Genomic DNA, 17,449 nt, shown 5'->3' on the forward strand with positions numbered 1-17,449 from the left:
CAGCTTCACTGAAGAAGGGCAAGAAGGACAGTTCCTTCTCCAATGTCCAGCGGACCACAGTAAAAGCACAATTGGTTGTTTCTACGGCGTCTCCTCTCTTTTTCCTCCAATGACGTGGCACCAACCTCCATGGGCTCAGGACTAGATGCAGAGTCTCTCAGATTGGAGAATAAAGGGGTCTCCTGCAGTATGACCCCTCTTGCCCGCAGCCTACGGTCCATGCGGACAGCCTGGATCATAGCGTCCTCCAAAGAATCCGGTAGAGGATGAAGGGCTACGGCATCTTTCAAACGTACGGACAGGCCTCTACAGAACAAACCCCGGAGGGCAGCATCATCCCAGGAGACCTCCGCTGCCCAGCATCTGAACTCAGAGCAGAACCATTCAGCAGAGTGCCTCACCTGTGTCACACTCATCAACATATCCACTGCCAGACACTCTCTATAAGGCTCATCATAAATGTGCCCCAGAGCCTCAAAGAACAAATTCACAGACATACGTTCAGGAGCAGAGGAAGAGAGAGAAAGCCCATGCCTGTGGAGCCCCCCCCGAAGTAGGGAAATGACGACTCCCACCCTCTGGAACTCATCCCCGGAGGAGCGGGGCCTCAGAGAAAAAAAAAAGCTTGCATCCTTGTCCGGACGACCTGAACTCCCTTTTATCCCCTGAGAAAGGGTCTGGCAATTTGACCGGAGATTCGGGAGATGCCAATGACACATCTCTATCCGCAGCACTAGGAGCCCCTGCAGCGACAGCCCCCTGCACAGTATCCACCAACTGTTGCTGGGTATGGGCCATCATGAGCTGTTCTACATTAAGTTTGTGGAACATTTGGGTCAAGTGCTTGACCTGATCAGCCAAAGCTTGTATGGGATCCATGAGGATAACACACTTTTTTTTTTTTTTTTCCCTTCAGAGGAAAAAAATACCTGAAAGGGTCAGCTATAATGTCAGGAACACCGCAATACACTTGCTCACTGAGCCAGTGCGCGTGTCCTGAATACAAAGACTGTGCACAAAGATACCTGCGGAGTGGGGTCTCCGTGGTGACGATGCATGCTCCAAGCTCACAGGACCTGAAGCACGTGACTGCTGGAGGCGTGGCCTCAGCTCCACAGAGCCAGGAGCTGCAGGGAAACTCCTAGAAAGGTAACTACAGGGCAATGTTACCAAGGGGCATAGACAGAGACAGAAACCAGATCAAGCCGGGTCAAAGCACGAGATAGCAATACAGTACCAAAGGGTTAGACAGAGCGAATAGTCAAGACGTAGCAATAGATCAGAAAACCAGAATGGGCAATGGATGGTACAATAGGGACAAACTGTAACGGAGTAACCATAGCCAAGCCAGGAGGTCAGAACCAGAAAAGACAATAGTACCAAAATGAGAGACGGAGTACAGAGTGAGGGAACGGACCGGGTCATACACGGAGCAGATCCCCAAAGGAATAGACAGCCCCCAAACATATATTGTCGGTGAGATAAGGTGATACACAAACACAGGTAGAAAACAGACTGAGCAAACGGTGGTGTCCGCGCCTGCTCAGGACACCGGCACCTGGCCCCCAGCGATGAGAGGTGAGCATGGCTTTTTTTTTTTTTCGTTTAATTTTTATTTGCAGCAGCAGCGGCAGCATATGGGGCCTATTCTATGGAGCATCTTATGGGGGCATAATCTATGGAGCATCTTATGGGGGCATAATTTATGGAGCATCTTATAGGGGCATAATCTATGGAGAATCTTATGGGGGCATAACCTTTATGGAGCAGCATATAGGGCATATTCTATGGGGCCATAACCTTTATGGAGCAGCATATGGGGCATATTCTATGGAGCATCTTATGGGGCCATTATTAACCTTTGTGCAGCATTATATGGGGTGTATTTTGTTTGGAGCATCTTATGGGGGCCATCACGAACTGTATGGAACATTATATGGGGCTCCTGATTCTATATGGATATTCAAAAACATTTAACTTACTGATGTCTCCATTAATTTTACTTTTATTGGTATCTATTTTTATTCTTGAAATTTACCAGTAGCTGCTGCATTTTCCACCCTAGGCTTATACACGAGTCAATAAGTTTTCCCAGTTTTTTGAGGCAAAGTTAGGGGGGTAGGCTTATACTCGGGTTGGCTTATACACGAGTATATACGGTAGCAAAAATTTCTACATTTTTGTGTTTTTTCAGTCAAGATGGGGTGCAGAGTGTACATTAATGAGAAAAAAATGGAACTCTTTTGAATTTACCAAATGGCTGCAATGAAACAAAGAGTGAAAAATTTAAAGGGGTCTGAATACTTTCTGTATCCACTGTAATTGTGTGGAGATTGTCTGAAAATCAGGGCACAGAAACCATCCACAATGTCCAGACACAAGGGCTTGTGTCATTGGCTGCCGAAGTCACATCCTTCTCCATATAAAGAGCAGACATGTTGTTTTGGCGCCACTTTGTCAGTGTATTAGCGCATAGAGGCCGTTTTTCCTGCTGCTTACTGGATAGTCAGAAAGTTATTTAAGCGGATGATTGTCAGTCAGCTAGTTCAGATACATAGGATTCTGTGTTGCTGTGAAATCGACCTTCCAGCAAATCAATCGTTTTTGCTCATTGTGTTTTCCAGAGACGCCGGGGCATATTTCAGCCTATAATTCTTTTGTGCTGCTAACATTGTGCTTGAGCCATGAGTCCACATTTGAAAATCTAAATTGTTCTAATACAGTGCTCCAGAAAGCAGGGGACATTTCTGTATCTAATAATTTTGTGCTAATATTTTTGCTCTGTCTAGGAGTCTACATTTAAGAATCTAAATTATTTGTTCTAATTGCTTGCTCTTGTAAGCATGCCACATTTCTGCAGGAAAATGTTTTGTGTTGGTAATATTTTGGCCTAGGCAAGTGTCCACTTTTGAAAATATAAATTATTTGTGCCAATACCGTTGTCCTGAAACAAGGCCACATTTTCATTGTATAAATACTTAGTGCTACTAGTTTTTCTCCAGCCAGGAGTCCACATTTCTGAATCTAAATTGTTTGTACTAATAGCATGCACCATAAAGCAGCCTACATTTCAGTATATAAGTACTTTGTGCTAATTATGTGGTTCAGCCAGCAAGCCACATTTCAGCATGGGACAGTGTTGTGAACTCCCTTGCTCGGATTTCTGAGCCGAAGCTCCCTCTGCTCCCTCTGGTGGTTACTGAGAGTAGTGGAGCTGGTCAGGTAGATGGAGGTTCTCCATCTGACGATGATAATTGGGAACCTGGGATTACTGGCTGGGAGCATATAATGGAGCTGGCTGCTCTTGAAGGTTGCTGGTGGTTTTTCCTCCTTGTGCATTTGGAGTTCTTTGTTCCCTTCCTGATCTGCATGGTTCAGTTAAGTGATTTTTTGCTAATCCTTTGCATCTAATCTGGTTGTGCCTTTTTTTTTGCTTTCTGCTCTGTTGCTTAGGGTTCAGCGTGCTCCCAGCTGGGGGCAGCGCTGGGCCCTGCTTCATATGTCACAGCTTGTTCAGTCCCCTGTTATGTTAGTGTATTTTGCTTTGCTTCCAGTTTATACCAGAGTGCTGATCTAGCAGGGGTAATGTCGTGTGACCTCAGGTTTTTTGTATATCAGAAGCGTTGGCCTTTTTTAGGGTTTTGTGCGTGATTGCAGACAGTATCTTTTCTGTCCTGTCTAGACAGCTTGGGCCCCACCGTTTGCTCAGACTGTTTTCTACCTGTGTTTGTGTATCATCTTATCTCACCGACAATATATGTTTGGGGGCTGTCTATTCCTTTGGGGATCTGCTCCGGGGCAGTTTATATTTCACCTTTCTGTCTTTAGGCTTAGTTAGTTCTCCGGCTGTGACGAAGCATCTAGGGCATCGTAGGAATGCTCCACGGCTACTGGTAGTTGTGTTGATAGGATCAGGGGTCTGCAATCCGCTTAGTTACCAACCTCTTTTGGTCTTCTGGTGGCTTATCCTGTTCCTGCTATCCTCCTCGGTGACCCATTCATAACAGGACAGGGCCTGTAACAGGGCTTAGACCAACATGTGTAGCTTAAACATTGATCAGTAAAAGGTCGATGAGTGACAGGTTTAGGCCTGGTGGTTTGAGAGATCTACCAAATTTAGGTAAGACACATGGAGACCCAACTTGTAGTCCAAACATTTAAAAAATTATGGGCAGACACCACTAAAATGGCATAAATTTATTTTATTTATTTTACTCACGTCTTTGGCGCCATTAATTCCACAACTCTCTAAAGACATTATCAATTTCCCCACAGTAGAAAAAGTATAATGGGGCTCTGACACCCCTTCCACTACAGGCAACCCACCAGATGGAGACCCAACTTGAAGTCTACACATTTCATAAAATTGTTAGTAACAGCAGGCACAGAAGCCATGACAAAGGTGTCACAGACGGCAATAACACGAGAGTAATGCAGCACACTATAAACAACACAATCGCCTAGTCTGCTCAGTCAGTGACTGGGGTGCAAAAGTAATAGGAGATCCATGACTGGTTCATCTTGATGATCATTCGGCGGTCTACACTTTCAGGGGACAGCCGGATGCGCTTATCCGTCAGGACACCACCAGCTTAGCTGAAAGCACATTCTGAGAGAAGGCTAGTTGCCGGGCATGACAAAACCGCCAAGGCGTGACAGGCGAGATCAGGCCACGCTTACATTTTTGAAGACCAAAATGCATTGATATTGAGCTTGAGATACTCCTACATCATCTTCTGCAGTCGCTCACTATGTATCAGACTTGTTTTCTGTTTTTTTAGATGGGCTGGTCTAAAAATGTGTGAAAGGACTCACAGAAATTATATTGTTTTTTTTCTATTTATTTTTTCGCTTACAGGTGCATCTCACAAAAGTAGAATATCATCAAAAAGTTAATTTTATTTCAGTTCTTCTATACAAAAAGTGAAACTCGTATATTAGTCATTACAAACAGAGTGATCTATTTCAAGTGTTTATTTTTGTTAATGTTGATGACTATGAAAAAATGATTTTAAAATCTGAAATATTGACCTACTGAAATGTATATATTGGTACTTTTGGCAGTCTTGACAGGTGCCAATTCCTGCTGGAGAATGAAATTTCCATCTCCAAAAAGCTTGTCGGCAGAGGGAAGCATGAAATGCTCTAAAATTTCCTGATACATGGCTGTGCTGACTTTGGTCTTGATAAAACACAGTGGACCTACATCAGCAGATGACATGGCTCCCAAAACCATCATTGATTGTGGATATTTCACACTAGACCTTGCTTTTTATTTAATAATTAAAAAAAAAAAGACGTCGGGCCCCCCTATAATTAGTAGCCAGAAATGCTATACAGACAACTGCGGGCTGATAATCGTAGCCTAGGAAGAGGCCATGGATATCGCCCCCACCAGCACACAGCCGCCCCAGAAATGGCGCATCTGCCAATTCCGGCACTTAGCTTCTCTCTTCCCACTGCCGTGTAGCCGTGGCATATGGGGTAATAAGGGGTTAATGTCACGTTTCATTATTAGTAGTGGAGAGGCGGCAATAAAACTCCTATCCATTACTAATCCTATAGTATGTAAAGGGTTAAAAAAGACAGCCAGAAAAAAGTGTTTTAATAAAATAAAACACCACACAGTTTTGCCATTTTATTATACACCTAATTCCCCAAAGCCATAGATCTCGTGAAAAAAAAAAAATAAACAAACGCAAATACTTCCTGTTCCAATGTAGTCCTTAATAATGAGTGTCCCACGATGAGTCCAGCTCTGCTACATCTGGATGCATGACTTCCAGACATAGCAGAGCTTGTAGATGACCACTGGAGATCTCCATACACTGTAGTTCTCACGGTCAGCTGACTGTGAGAACTAGCCTAGTGTGACCGGAGATAACCTCCGGTCAAGTGCACGGCAGTTCTCGCAGTAAGCTTGCATAGTAAGCTGCGTTTACACAGTTATTAAGCATGTGTCTAATCATTAGATGCGGTTTTACCGCATCCAGTTATCTATGGGTAATTTATACTGCAGGGGCAGAGCATCGTAAATAGATATGCTGCGGTCTGGAAAGACTTGCCGCATGTGCAGATACGCAGGTCTGCCACCTGTGTCTTTGAACGCATAGTGGAGATGGAATTTCACGAAATCCCTTCCACTATGCTGTAACATCTGGACGCTGTGGGTTTAACGCTGCAAATGTATGCAGCGTCAAATTCGCAGCGTTTCCTGACCGTGGAAACATAACCTTACAGCAAATGCCTCAGATGTGATATTTTTTTTTGTGCAAATGTAAAAGAAAAGGGGTGCAAATGCCTATAAATAATCTGCCTGAAACAGGGTTAGAAAACCATTAAAGTGCCTTTGCTGAGGTAGAGAAAATGGCTGTAACGAATGGAAGCGGAGGCAGAGATGGTGAAGTTTACATTAGTTTTTATTTTTTAAGTGGAACCTCTGGACCATGGTCCGGGGGGCTCCGAAGGGGGCGTGACTGGTGAGCCCCGGGCACCCGTACTAAAGCCCCTCAGGCAGGGCCAGAATGGAATACCCGGAGGACACAGGTCCAACCTCCAGTTAGACCCCGAACATGTGGCAGCTGTCCCAGCGGGACCAAAAGGGATAACAAAAGTCACAGCAGATTCCGTAATGCGCTGGGCCCTGGATCCGGTTAGTTGGTAAGGAGTCGGTTCCAGTGACCTTCACACAGTCCTTGGACTCGGATGGCTGTAGGCGGAACGGGATGGCTTAGGCCCAGATGGTTGCTGATATAACCAGGTGACACAGGATACTGATATGCTGTGGAAACAGAGCATTAGACAATGCACAGAGACTGCAGATGCAGCGCAGACAGGTTAGCATGAGAACCAGATGTAGCAATGATAGATACTCGTTGCTCCGGCGCTCTCCCTATGGAGGAGAGGCCAGAAATAGCAGCCAGTGATCTGCCATTGGTTAATTGTATTTTTTGAATAATGCGCGCCGTCCCTTTAAGAAGGCAAGAGAGCAGGCGGGCGTGCCCTAATAGTCTTAGCTACAGATCTCCTCACAGGGCGCCAGGAGGAGGAGGGAGGACAGAACGCTGAGCAGCAGCCTGAGAGGCTTGAGGTGAGTGCCCAGAACGGAAAGCAGCGGCAGGCCTGGACGCAGCGCCAGGACTGGGGCCAGGTGTAACAGCGACAGACCTGGGCGCAGCGCCAGGATGGGGACCGGGTGTAACAGTATCCCCCTCTTTACACCCCCTCTTCTTCAAGCCTGCGTAGAACTGTTTAAGGAGGAGAGGAGCCTGGATGTTCTCCCTAGGCTCCCAAGATCTCTCCTCAGGACCAAAACCCTTCCAGTCCACCAGGTAGTAGGTCTTACCCCTTACTTTTTTTATCTCAAAAACATCATCCTCTGAGACAGGGTCAGGAGTGGTACCCAGATCCTTAAAGAAGGGATGCAAAACTACTGGTTTGAGGAGATAAACCTGAAAGGAGTTAGGCACACGTAGAGAAGCGGGCAACTTCAGTTTGTACGAGACTGGATTGATCTGTCTCAAGATCTGAAACGGTCCGATGAACCGGGGACCCAATTTGTAGGATGGCATCTTTAACCGGATGTACTTAGAAGACAGCCATACCTTGTCTCCGGGGCGAAAGATAGGTGCATCCACACGTCTCTTGTTCGCATGCATACGCTGGGAGGCTTTCTCCAGAGCAGTTTTGGTATCCCTCCAGACCTTAGAGAAATCTTCGGAGAAAGTATCGGCAGCTGGAACGCCAGATGATCCGGAGATGGGAAGAGGTACTCCGGGTTGCAATCCAAGACAATCTGAAAGGGAGACTTTCCAGAAGATTCACATACTTGATTGTTGTAAGAAAATTCGGCCCAGGACAGTAAGTCTACCCAGTCGTCATGATGGGCGTTAAAGTGACGCAGGAATCAAGCCAGGATTTGATTTGTCCTCTCCACTTGTCCATTGGACTGGGGATGGTACGCTGAGGAAAAATCCAGTTCAATTTTTACCAGTTTACAAACTGCTCTCCAGAATCTTGAGGTGAACTGGACTCCTTTGTCGGACACGATGTCGAGAGGGAAACCATGGAGACGGAAGATGTGCCGAATGAACAGGGCCGACAACTCAGGAGCAGTTGGAAGACCGGGTAGTGGAACGAAGTGGGCCATTTTAGAGAAGTGATCCACCACTACCCACACCACAGAACAGCCAGATGAGATCGTGAGATCTGTGATGAAGTCCATCGCGATTTGTTGCCGGGGAGCAGACGGAATTGGAAGAGGCTGAAGCCTACCGGCGGGTAGATGCTTGGCCGTCTTGTTACGAGCACAGGAAGGACAGGCTGTGACGTACTCCAGAATATCCTTAGCCATGGCAGGCCACCAGTAGTACCGGGAGATGAGTTGCAGAGTCTTTCTCTGGCCGTCGTGCCCAGCCAACTTGGACGAGTGACCCCACCAAAGAATACGAGTACGCTCAGAAGCTGACATAAAAGTCTTCCCGGGAGGCAGCCGTGCAAGATCAGTAGAGGTGACCGTGACTAACCTTGAGGGTTCAATGATGTTCTGCGGATCTTCTTCTTGATCAGGAGGTAGAAAAGCTCTGGAAAGTGTGTCTGCTTTGATATTTTTGTCAGCTGGGCAAAAATGAAGAACAAAGTTAAAACGAGCAAAAAACAAAGCCCAGCGGGCTTGATGAGGATTCAGCCTTTGTGCAGTTTGGAGGTAAGCAAGGTTCTTGTGATCAGTGTATACGACTACCTGATGAAGAGCTCCTTCTAGAAGATGCCTCCACTCCTGCAGAGCCAATTTGATGGCCAACAATTCCCGATCCCCAACAGAATAATTCCTCTGCGGAAGAAAAAACCTTGGGAAAAAAGCCACAGGAATGCATTCGCCCGGTGGACGATTTCTGGGTTAGTACGGCTCCCGCACCTACTGAAGAGGCGTCGACCTCAAGAAAAAATTGTCCATTGGAGTTAGGACGATGAAGAACAGGTGCCACTGCAAAGGCCTTTTTGAGAGAAACAAAGGCCTCCTCAGCCTCAGGAGGCAATCCTTCGGATTTGTACCTTTCCGGGTTAGAGCTGAGATGGGCGCCAGTCGGGTGGAGAAGTTAGGAATGAACTGCCTGTAGTAGTTGGCGAAGCCCAGGAATCGCTGTTTGGCCTTCAACCCAGACGGACGAGGCCACGTGAGTACAGCCGATAACTTCTCTGGATCCATTTTTAATCCTGTGGAGGAAACAATGTAACCGAGGAAAGGCAAAGAAGATTCTTCAAAGAGGCACTTTTCAAACTTGGCATACAGTCTGTTCTCCCTGAGCCTCTGTAAGACCAGGCGCACTTGTTTGCGATGCGAGACCAAGTCAGTAGAAAAAATCAGAATGTCGTTTAGGTAGACAACAACACAGGTGTAAAGAAGGTCCCTGAAAATGTCATTGATGAACTCTTGGAAAAAAGCGGGTGCATTGCTTAGACCAAACGGCATTACCAGGTACTCGTAGTGGCCATCACGGGTGTTGAAGGCTGTTTTCCATTCGTCTCCATCTCTGATTCGGATCAAATTGTATGCACCTCTGAGATCCAGCTTGGTGAAGATCCTGGCCCCTTGGAGACGGTCAAACAGTTCTGAAATTAGAGGCAAAGGGTACCTGTTTTTTACCGTGATCTGGTTCAGCCCTCGGTAGTCGATACAGGGCCGCAGGGATCCATCCTTTTTCTTCACGAAGAAGAAGCCTGCTCCTGCTGGTGATGATGATTTTCGGATAAACCCTCTTGCCAAGTTCTCCTGGATGTAGTCAGACATAGCCTGAGTCTCTGCCTGGGAAAGAGGGTAAACACTTCCACGGGGAGATGTTCCTGGAAGAAGGTCTATTGGACAGTCATGCGACCTGTGGGGGGGAAGTTTTCCCGAAGACATCCGAGAAGGACCAGTAAGCGGATGGTAATCCAGGCAGGATAGCAGGTTGGACCGGGGGGTGAAGCTGGTTCAACCCGGATTAAACAACGGTCCGAGCAGGAATCCCCCCAACGTAGAATTTCGCCTGTTCTCCAATTAAGGACTGGTTCATGTTTCTGAAACTAAGGCAAACCTAGAAGCAAGGGGTAAGACAAACCAGGGTACACATAAAAACGGATTCTTTCAGAATGCACAAGACCTACCCGGAGTTCCACTGCCTCAGTCTGGAACTGGACAGGTTCGGTCAGAGGCTGGCCATCGACAGTGGTTACTCGCAACGGGTTGGGAAGAGAATGATAAAGCTTCCGGCGGCTCCGGAGTCCAACAGACAGAGTCCATAAAATTTTACTGCTCGACAGGTCACAGAGACTGAGATCTGCAACGAAGGAGATGAACTTTCTCTACCTAGGGTAGCCTCTCCTACCGAGCCTAGGCAGAGGAGTTTTCTGACTTCTTTGGACAGGAGCTGATCAGGTGTTCAGAACTACCACAGTACAGACCGCTTCCGTCTTTGCGACGCACCTCCTGGCGGCGGCTGGCCAGACTTACTCGATCTACCTCCATAGCCTCGGGAGAAGAGGATGAGGTAGACGTTTTGGAAGAATTAGAGTCCAGGTGGTAGGACCTCCTGTCACGCTTAATCTCCATGGAACGATCCTGAAAACGCAGGTCAATCCGGGTCGCCAAGGAAATCAGGTCATCCAACATGGTAGGCCTGTCCCGTCCCACCAGCTCATCCTTAATTTTTCCAGATAGGCCCTCCCAGACGGTAGCCAGCAAGGCCTCATTGTTCCAGGATAGCTTAGACACGAGGGTGCGGAACTGAACAGCATACTGAGCCACCATGAGGGTTCCTTGGCCGGGTTCATCTAAGGTCCTGCGAAAAGTCTCTAGGAAAGATTGAAGATCATTAACCAGCGGGTCTCCTCTTTCCCATAATGGATTCAACCAGGCGAGAGCCTCTCCTGCTAGATGTGACATAATGAAGCCCACTTTGGCACGGTCAGAAGTAAAAATATGCCCCAAGATTTCAAAGTGCATGGTACACTGATTGAGAAAACCCCGACACTTGAGTGGGATCACCATGGAAGCGGGTAGGAGCCGCCAGGCGGGGGCCCTTGCTTGTCATGACAGCAGGTACCTGGGTGTTGCTAGATGAATTAGGAGCAGCCGGGTTCTGCAGGGAATCCATGCAGGTGGACAGGTTACGTAGATACGTCGTGATCTTATCCTGTTGATCTCTTAAACGGGTCACCTATTGGCACAACTCCAATGTCGGAGGCCTCTGGGGTCCAGCGGATTCCATGGCCGGAGCAATCTGTAACGAATGGAAGCAGAGATAGAGATGGTGAAGTTCACATTCGTTTTTATTTTTTAAGTGAAACCTCGGGAACACGGTCAGGGGGGCTCCGAAGGGGGTGTGCCTAGTGAGTCCCAGGCACCCGTAGTAAAGCCCCTCAGGCAGGGCCACAATGGAATTCCCAGGGGACACAGGTGCTACCTCCAGTTAGACCCCGAACACGTGGCAGCTGTCCCAGCGGGACCAAAAGGGATAACAAAAGTTACAGCAGAGTCCGTAATGCGCTGGGTCCTGGATCCGGTTAGTTGGTAAGGAGTCGGTTCCAGTGACCTTCACACAGTCTTTGGACTCGGATGGCTGTAGGCGGAACGGGATGGCTTAGGCCCAGATGGTTGCTGATATAACCAGGTAACACAGGATACTGATATGCTATGGAAACAGAGAGCATTAGACAATGCACAGGGACTGCAGATGCAGCGCAGACAGGTTAGCGTGAGAACCGGATGTAGCAATGATAGGTACTCGTTGCTCCGGCGCTCTCCCTATGGAGGAGAGGCCAGAAATAGCAGCCAGTGAGCTGCCATTGGTTAATTGTATTTTTTGAATAATGCGCGCCGCCCCTTTAAGAAGGCAAGGGAGCGGGCGGGTGTGCCCTAATAGTCTTAGCTACAGATCTCCTCACAGGACGCCAGGAGGAGGAGGCAGGACGGAGGACAGAACGCTGAGCAGCAGCCTGAGAGGCTCGAGGTGAGTGCTCAGAACGGAAAGCAGCGGCAGGCCTGGACGCAGCGCCAGGACGGGGGCCAGGTGTAACAGCGACAGAGCATCAGGACGGGGGCCAGGTGTAACAGCGACAGACCTGGGTACAGCGACAGACCTTGGTGCAGAGCCAGGACGGGGACCGGGTATAACAATGGCTGCCTAAGTCAAGTATCACATATGGAGTATCGACCTGCTATATTGAACTATAGTGGGATTCCCATTATTGTGAAGACAATAGGATGCCAACCTAATCTTATGAACAAGTCTATCGCTGAAAGAAAAGCAGGCTAGCAAGCCCTAAAGGTCATATTTACAAACAGTGTGGTATCAGTGCCATGTCCTAACATCCCGACGCGCGTTTCATCCACACGTCTTCAGGAAGAAGTTGGGGAAGAGGGACACCGGCATCTATAAATCTTTGTGTGATCACTGAACCGCCAAGTAGTGCGTGACCTGGATAGTCAGACTTGTCACGTCCGACGGTTGGACTGCAAACTTGCAGGCGACCATGGCTACGTCCTGCTCTGCGTGCCAGCTAATCACGATGTGCTGGAGACAAAGCAAGTCTGAGAGTCGTCAAAACAGATAAGCGCACACTATTCCAGGTAAACCTGACATGCTAGCAGGGAGGGGTCACAGAGTGACTGTGGGTGATGACAGTTAATGATATGGTTTTCTATTTCAAATGCATTTACATTATTGATTTTTAACATAAGATATGAGGAGAGGGAGAGGAGTAAGGTAAAGCAAGGAAAAGGGGAGGATAAGGGGAATTAAAATTGAGTACTTAAAATATAGATACATATAAATGGAACAATATTACTGTATATACTCGTGTATAAGCTGAGTGTTTCAGCACATTTTTTGTGCTGAAAACGCCCCCCCCCCCCTTGGCTTATACACGAGTCCTCGCTGGCACTGCATCTCGTTTGTTCCAGCGTGGCCCCGCTCATTAAGGTAATGAATATGCACGCCTCTCCACTCCCATAGGAACCATACATACTCGTCCGTATTCAACGCTAGTGTGACCCCCGAATCCTACACAAAAACAACGGAGTAAAAAGTCCAAAATTGTATAAAAATATCATAGTTTTTATTATCCACCTAATTGACATAATATACAGACTCACAAGAGACAAAGCATAATTCAAAGCTGCTGCTGCAGGACACACGCTGGCAGTCAAATATGGGTAAGACGTGCATTTCTAAAGTAGTAGTGTTTCTCCAATTGGAATATAGATTTTTGTGATAGCCGCTTTATATTTTTGGAGACCACTCTGAAGTTCCCCCTCTTTTTGCACTTTACATGCACTAAGCACTTTTTTTACATGATTTTTGTGCAAACCCTTACAGAGGCTTTGCTAATCTTGTCCATGCTGTTGCAACAGTGTTGTTCTCTTCACACATGAGCGTTTGAATTATGCTTTGTCTCTTGTGAGTCTGTATATTATATCAATTATGTGGATAATAAAAACTTTGTGATATTTTTATACAATTTTGGACTTTTTACTCCGTTGTTTTTGTGTAGGATTCATTCTTGTTGCAGTGTCCAGATTAATTTCTCATCCTTGAGATAGGCATTTTGCTACTTACACTGATTGGTATGTATCAGTGGATTTTGTTCTTAGGCTAGTGTGACCCCGGCCTAAGGGAGGGATACAAAGCAGCCCAAACCCTGGTGTCCCCGCACACAAGCTTTCACCTTTGCACCCACTACATTGTTGTGATGCTGCAGCCAGCTGGGCTGTGTTTGTCCTCTCATTGGGACCAGCCAGCACCGCCTTGAGCAGAAGTCGTATATTTATAATCCAGAAAAAAAAAACAGAATTAAAAACTGGAATCTAAACATAAGATTGCAAAGATTTGGAATGGTATTTTTAGGGAGTAGTCCAGTCTTATAATAATATTATTAATATTTTTACATGGTGATCATATGATTCCTCAAATACCCTCAACAGATCTGTCCCTATGTACACATTCTCCTCTGCCTTTGCACAAGACTCGCTTTCATTCCAGCCTGAGGTAATCCAAGTATTAATATGAACACAATCAAACTCATTTATTTCAGCTTTATTGGTGCTCATCTTATGATCATGACCTGAATATTTTTCTGCAGTATTAAATGGTCATTTTCAATAATTTCATGCTTGACATTTCAATGTGGTTGTAAAAAAATAAGCAAGTTTGAAATTTGCTTCTTGTTAAAATCTTCCCCATTCTCAAGAACTGTTTACTGCATGTTGCCTAGGTTACCAGTCACTGCATCTGTGGCTGACAAGGAGTGCAGTGCTTACAAGCTCTGTCCACTAGAACTTGTAGTTACTGGATTCGGCCAGCTTCTCTGCCACTGTGCTGCTGTGATGCTTCAGGGGCAGCACAGCCTGGTTATAACAGGATTAAAGTGTGCACAGTTTGGACCAGCAGTGCCACAATACTACTGGTCTGAATTGTCAGTTAACCATCTGTGCACCACCCCCTAGCAAGCAGGAAGCCAGGATGCACGGGAGCGGTGCACTACTGAACTTTTAGCTACTGAATTAGGAGACAATCCCTTTAAGGTGTTTTTCTGTAACCTCCAGATCCATTGGTTTGAACAGCAAACTGTAAGGAAAAGAAGAAAAAGAAATGTCAATGTGATGCCAACAGATCCCTTGTTCCGTAAGCAGTGGTACATGGTAAGCTCATCACTAGCAGTAAGACAGAGATTTTCAATGCATTTCTAATGATACTGTAAAAAGCCACGGCTACTTCAAGACAAGGTATTCCCTTTGTACATGTGCATCAGTATCAGAGTGTGTTATGCAGCCAGTATCAGCCTCTAACAGCAGTGGCTAGAGCTAGTGCCCATCATTGCTGTTTAACTAAATACATGTAACTGTCAGTCATTAATGTCTGCATTTAAATGGTATGTTTGCAAAGTACGCATGTACCAGCATCTATTGTTAAACCTTTCCGCGATGTGATTATGGCTTGTCATTGGCACGTGGATGCGCTTTCTAGAAGATTGTCAATTTCATTGTGTACAGTGATGGCAGAAAGTGTTGGCACCCTTGAAATTGTTCCAGAAAATGAAGTATTCTGGAAAATTATTGCAAATACACGTTTTCTTATACACGTTTATTTCCTTGGTGTGTATTGGAACAGAGGCAGCAAAACAACACTAAAACATCTTTGAACCTCCACCATATTTGAATATAGGTGCTGTGCTGTTTTCTATGTAGGCCTCATTCTGTTTTTCATGAACCGTAGAATGATGTGCTTGAACCAAAATCTTGGTTTCATCTGCCACACGACTCTTTTCCAGAAGGATTTTTACAAACTGCAGACTAGATTTTTTTTTTATATCTGTCACGCTGACACTGATGCAACCTAAGCCTGCAGGAATATTTGCTTTTCATTGGAATTTTATTGGAGCTGCTTATCCAGCATCCAGATTATCCTCTGTTGCAACCTTTCACCAATGTTCTCTGCCGTCCAGGGAGATTAGCTACAATGCCATGGGTTGTAAACTTCTTGATTTATGTTGTGCACCGTGGACAAAGATAAATCAAGATCTCTGTAGATAAACCTGTAACCTTGTGATTGTTGATATTGATGAACAGTTTTAGTTCTCAAGTCCTCACACGGTTCTCTTCTCTTTCTATTCTTCATGCTTAGGGTGGCACACACAGATACATAATGCAAAAAATGGGTCAACTTCTCCCCTTTTTATCTATCTGGTTTTAGGTGTGATTTTGATATTGCCCACATCTGTTACTTGACGCAGTTGTTGTTTGAACGAGCATTACATGCTTGATACAAAGTTGTTTTACCCACAATTTTGAAAAAGTGCCAACAATTACATCTGACCCATTTTTGGGGTCTTGTATGAAATTCTATCCAAATTGCCTTTCTTTGTGTTGTTCCAGTACACACAATGGAAGTAAACATATGTATAACAACACATTTTTATTTGCAATAATGTTTTGGGGAGAAATACTTCATTTTCTGGAACAATTTCAAGGGGGCTAACACTTTAGGCCATGACTGTAAGTGTGTATGTGTGTATAATTACTGGGTTTTCCAGTAATGGACATAAACTTTAAGTATAAAGTACAAATTACCTAATAACATGCAGAATTTATTCCAAAGATGGGTTATTTTGAAGCAAAAGCTAAAGAAAAATTGCTTCTATATTTGCAACACTAAAGAAATGAAACAGTAATTTCTACATACCCCAATTACCCCAGTGAGAAAAAATTATGTAATATTTCCTTCAGAAAACTGATGTGGCTTTATAATACATACAGCCACATCATTGACGGAAAAAAAAGTTATGGCTTTTTAAACGTAGACAAAACGCTAAATATTTTTAACCCCCTCACAACGAGAGGTACCGTATATACTCGCGTATAAGCCGAGATTTTCAGCCCATTTTTTTGGGCTGAAAGTCCCCCTCTCGGCTAATACGCGAGTCATATACGCCAGGGGGTCGGCAGATTGGTGGGAGTGATGATGTGAGATCATACTTGCCCCCCTCCCTGGCGCATCTCTGCAAACCCCCTGCTTCTCAAACGCCTTTCTTCAGCAGTCACGTGGTACCATTCATTAAAATCACGAATATGTGCATATTCATGACTTTAATGAGCGGTACCACGTGACCGCTGAAGGAAGAGCTGCCGGAGACACGGGCTGCAGAGACCACGCCAGGAGAGGGTAAGTATATGCGATATTCACCTGTCCCTGGTCCATCGCTGCGCGCCGCTCTGTCCTCCGCGTCCTCTGTCAGTGACGTTCAGGCAGCAGAGGGCGCGATAACGTGGTTAGTGCGCGCCCTCTGCTGCCTGAACGTCACTGACAGAGGACCCGGCAAACAGCGGCGAGCAGCGATGGAACAAGGACAGGTGAATATCTCAGGTGCTGGGGCCCTGAGCCTGCAGTGACACGGGCACCTGTCCCCCATAGCGCACCGGTGTCCCCGCCTGCTCAGCATACCGGCACCTGGCTCACAGCGACAAGAGGTGAGTGTCATTTTTTTTTTTTATTATTTGCAGCAGCAGCGGCAGCATATGGGGCCTATTCTATGGAGCATCTTTGGGGCAGCATATGGGGCAGCATATGGGGGCATAATCTATTGAGCATCTTATGGGACATTTTAATATGGGGGCATAATCTATGGAAAATTTTATGGGGCCATAACCTTTATGGAGCAGCATATGGGGCATATTCTATGGAGCATCTTATAGGGCCATTATTAACCTTTGTGCAGCGTTATATGGGGTGTATTTTGTATGGACCATCTTATGGGCCCATCATGAACTGTATGAAGCATTATATGGGGCTCCTGATTCAATACGGATATTCAAAAACATTGAATCAGGAGCCCCATATAATACTTCATACAGTTCATGATGGGCCCATAAGATGGGGCTCCTGATTCAATATGAATATTCAATAACATTTAACCC

At 46.0% G+C, this 17,449-nt stretch overlaps 1 protein-coding gene across 4 annotated transcripts in view; it reads left to right on the top strand.

The window, feature by feature from the left end:
• The window catches only part of LOC141055106 (proprotein convertase subtilisin/kexin type 4-like), a 264,894-nt gene that overhangs the window by 43,111 nt on the left and 204,334 nt on the right, over positions 1–17,449 (top strand). For 3 of the 4 annotated variants that reach the window (XM_073552062.1, XM_073552063.1, XM_073552060.1), the window contains one exon: positions 14,582–14,677. The exons of the other annotated variant lie outside the window; for it this stretch is intronic. In XM_073552062.1, the coding sequence (XP_073408163.1) occupies positions 14,582–14,677 (96 nt within the window). The remainder of the gene's footprint in view (positions 1–14,581; positions 14,678–17,449) is intronic. 4 annotated transcript variants of the gene reach the window in all.

The sequence above is a fragment of the Dendrobates tinctorius genome, unplaced genomic scaffold (genome assembly GCF_039654945.1).
Source record: "Dendrobates tinctorius isolate UK_male_01 unplaced genomic scaffold, ASM3965494v1 ptg000184l, whole genome shotgun sequence".
NCBI lineage: Eukaryota > Metazoa > Chordata > Amphibia > Anura > Dendrobatidae > Dendrobates > Dendrobates tinctorius.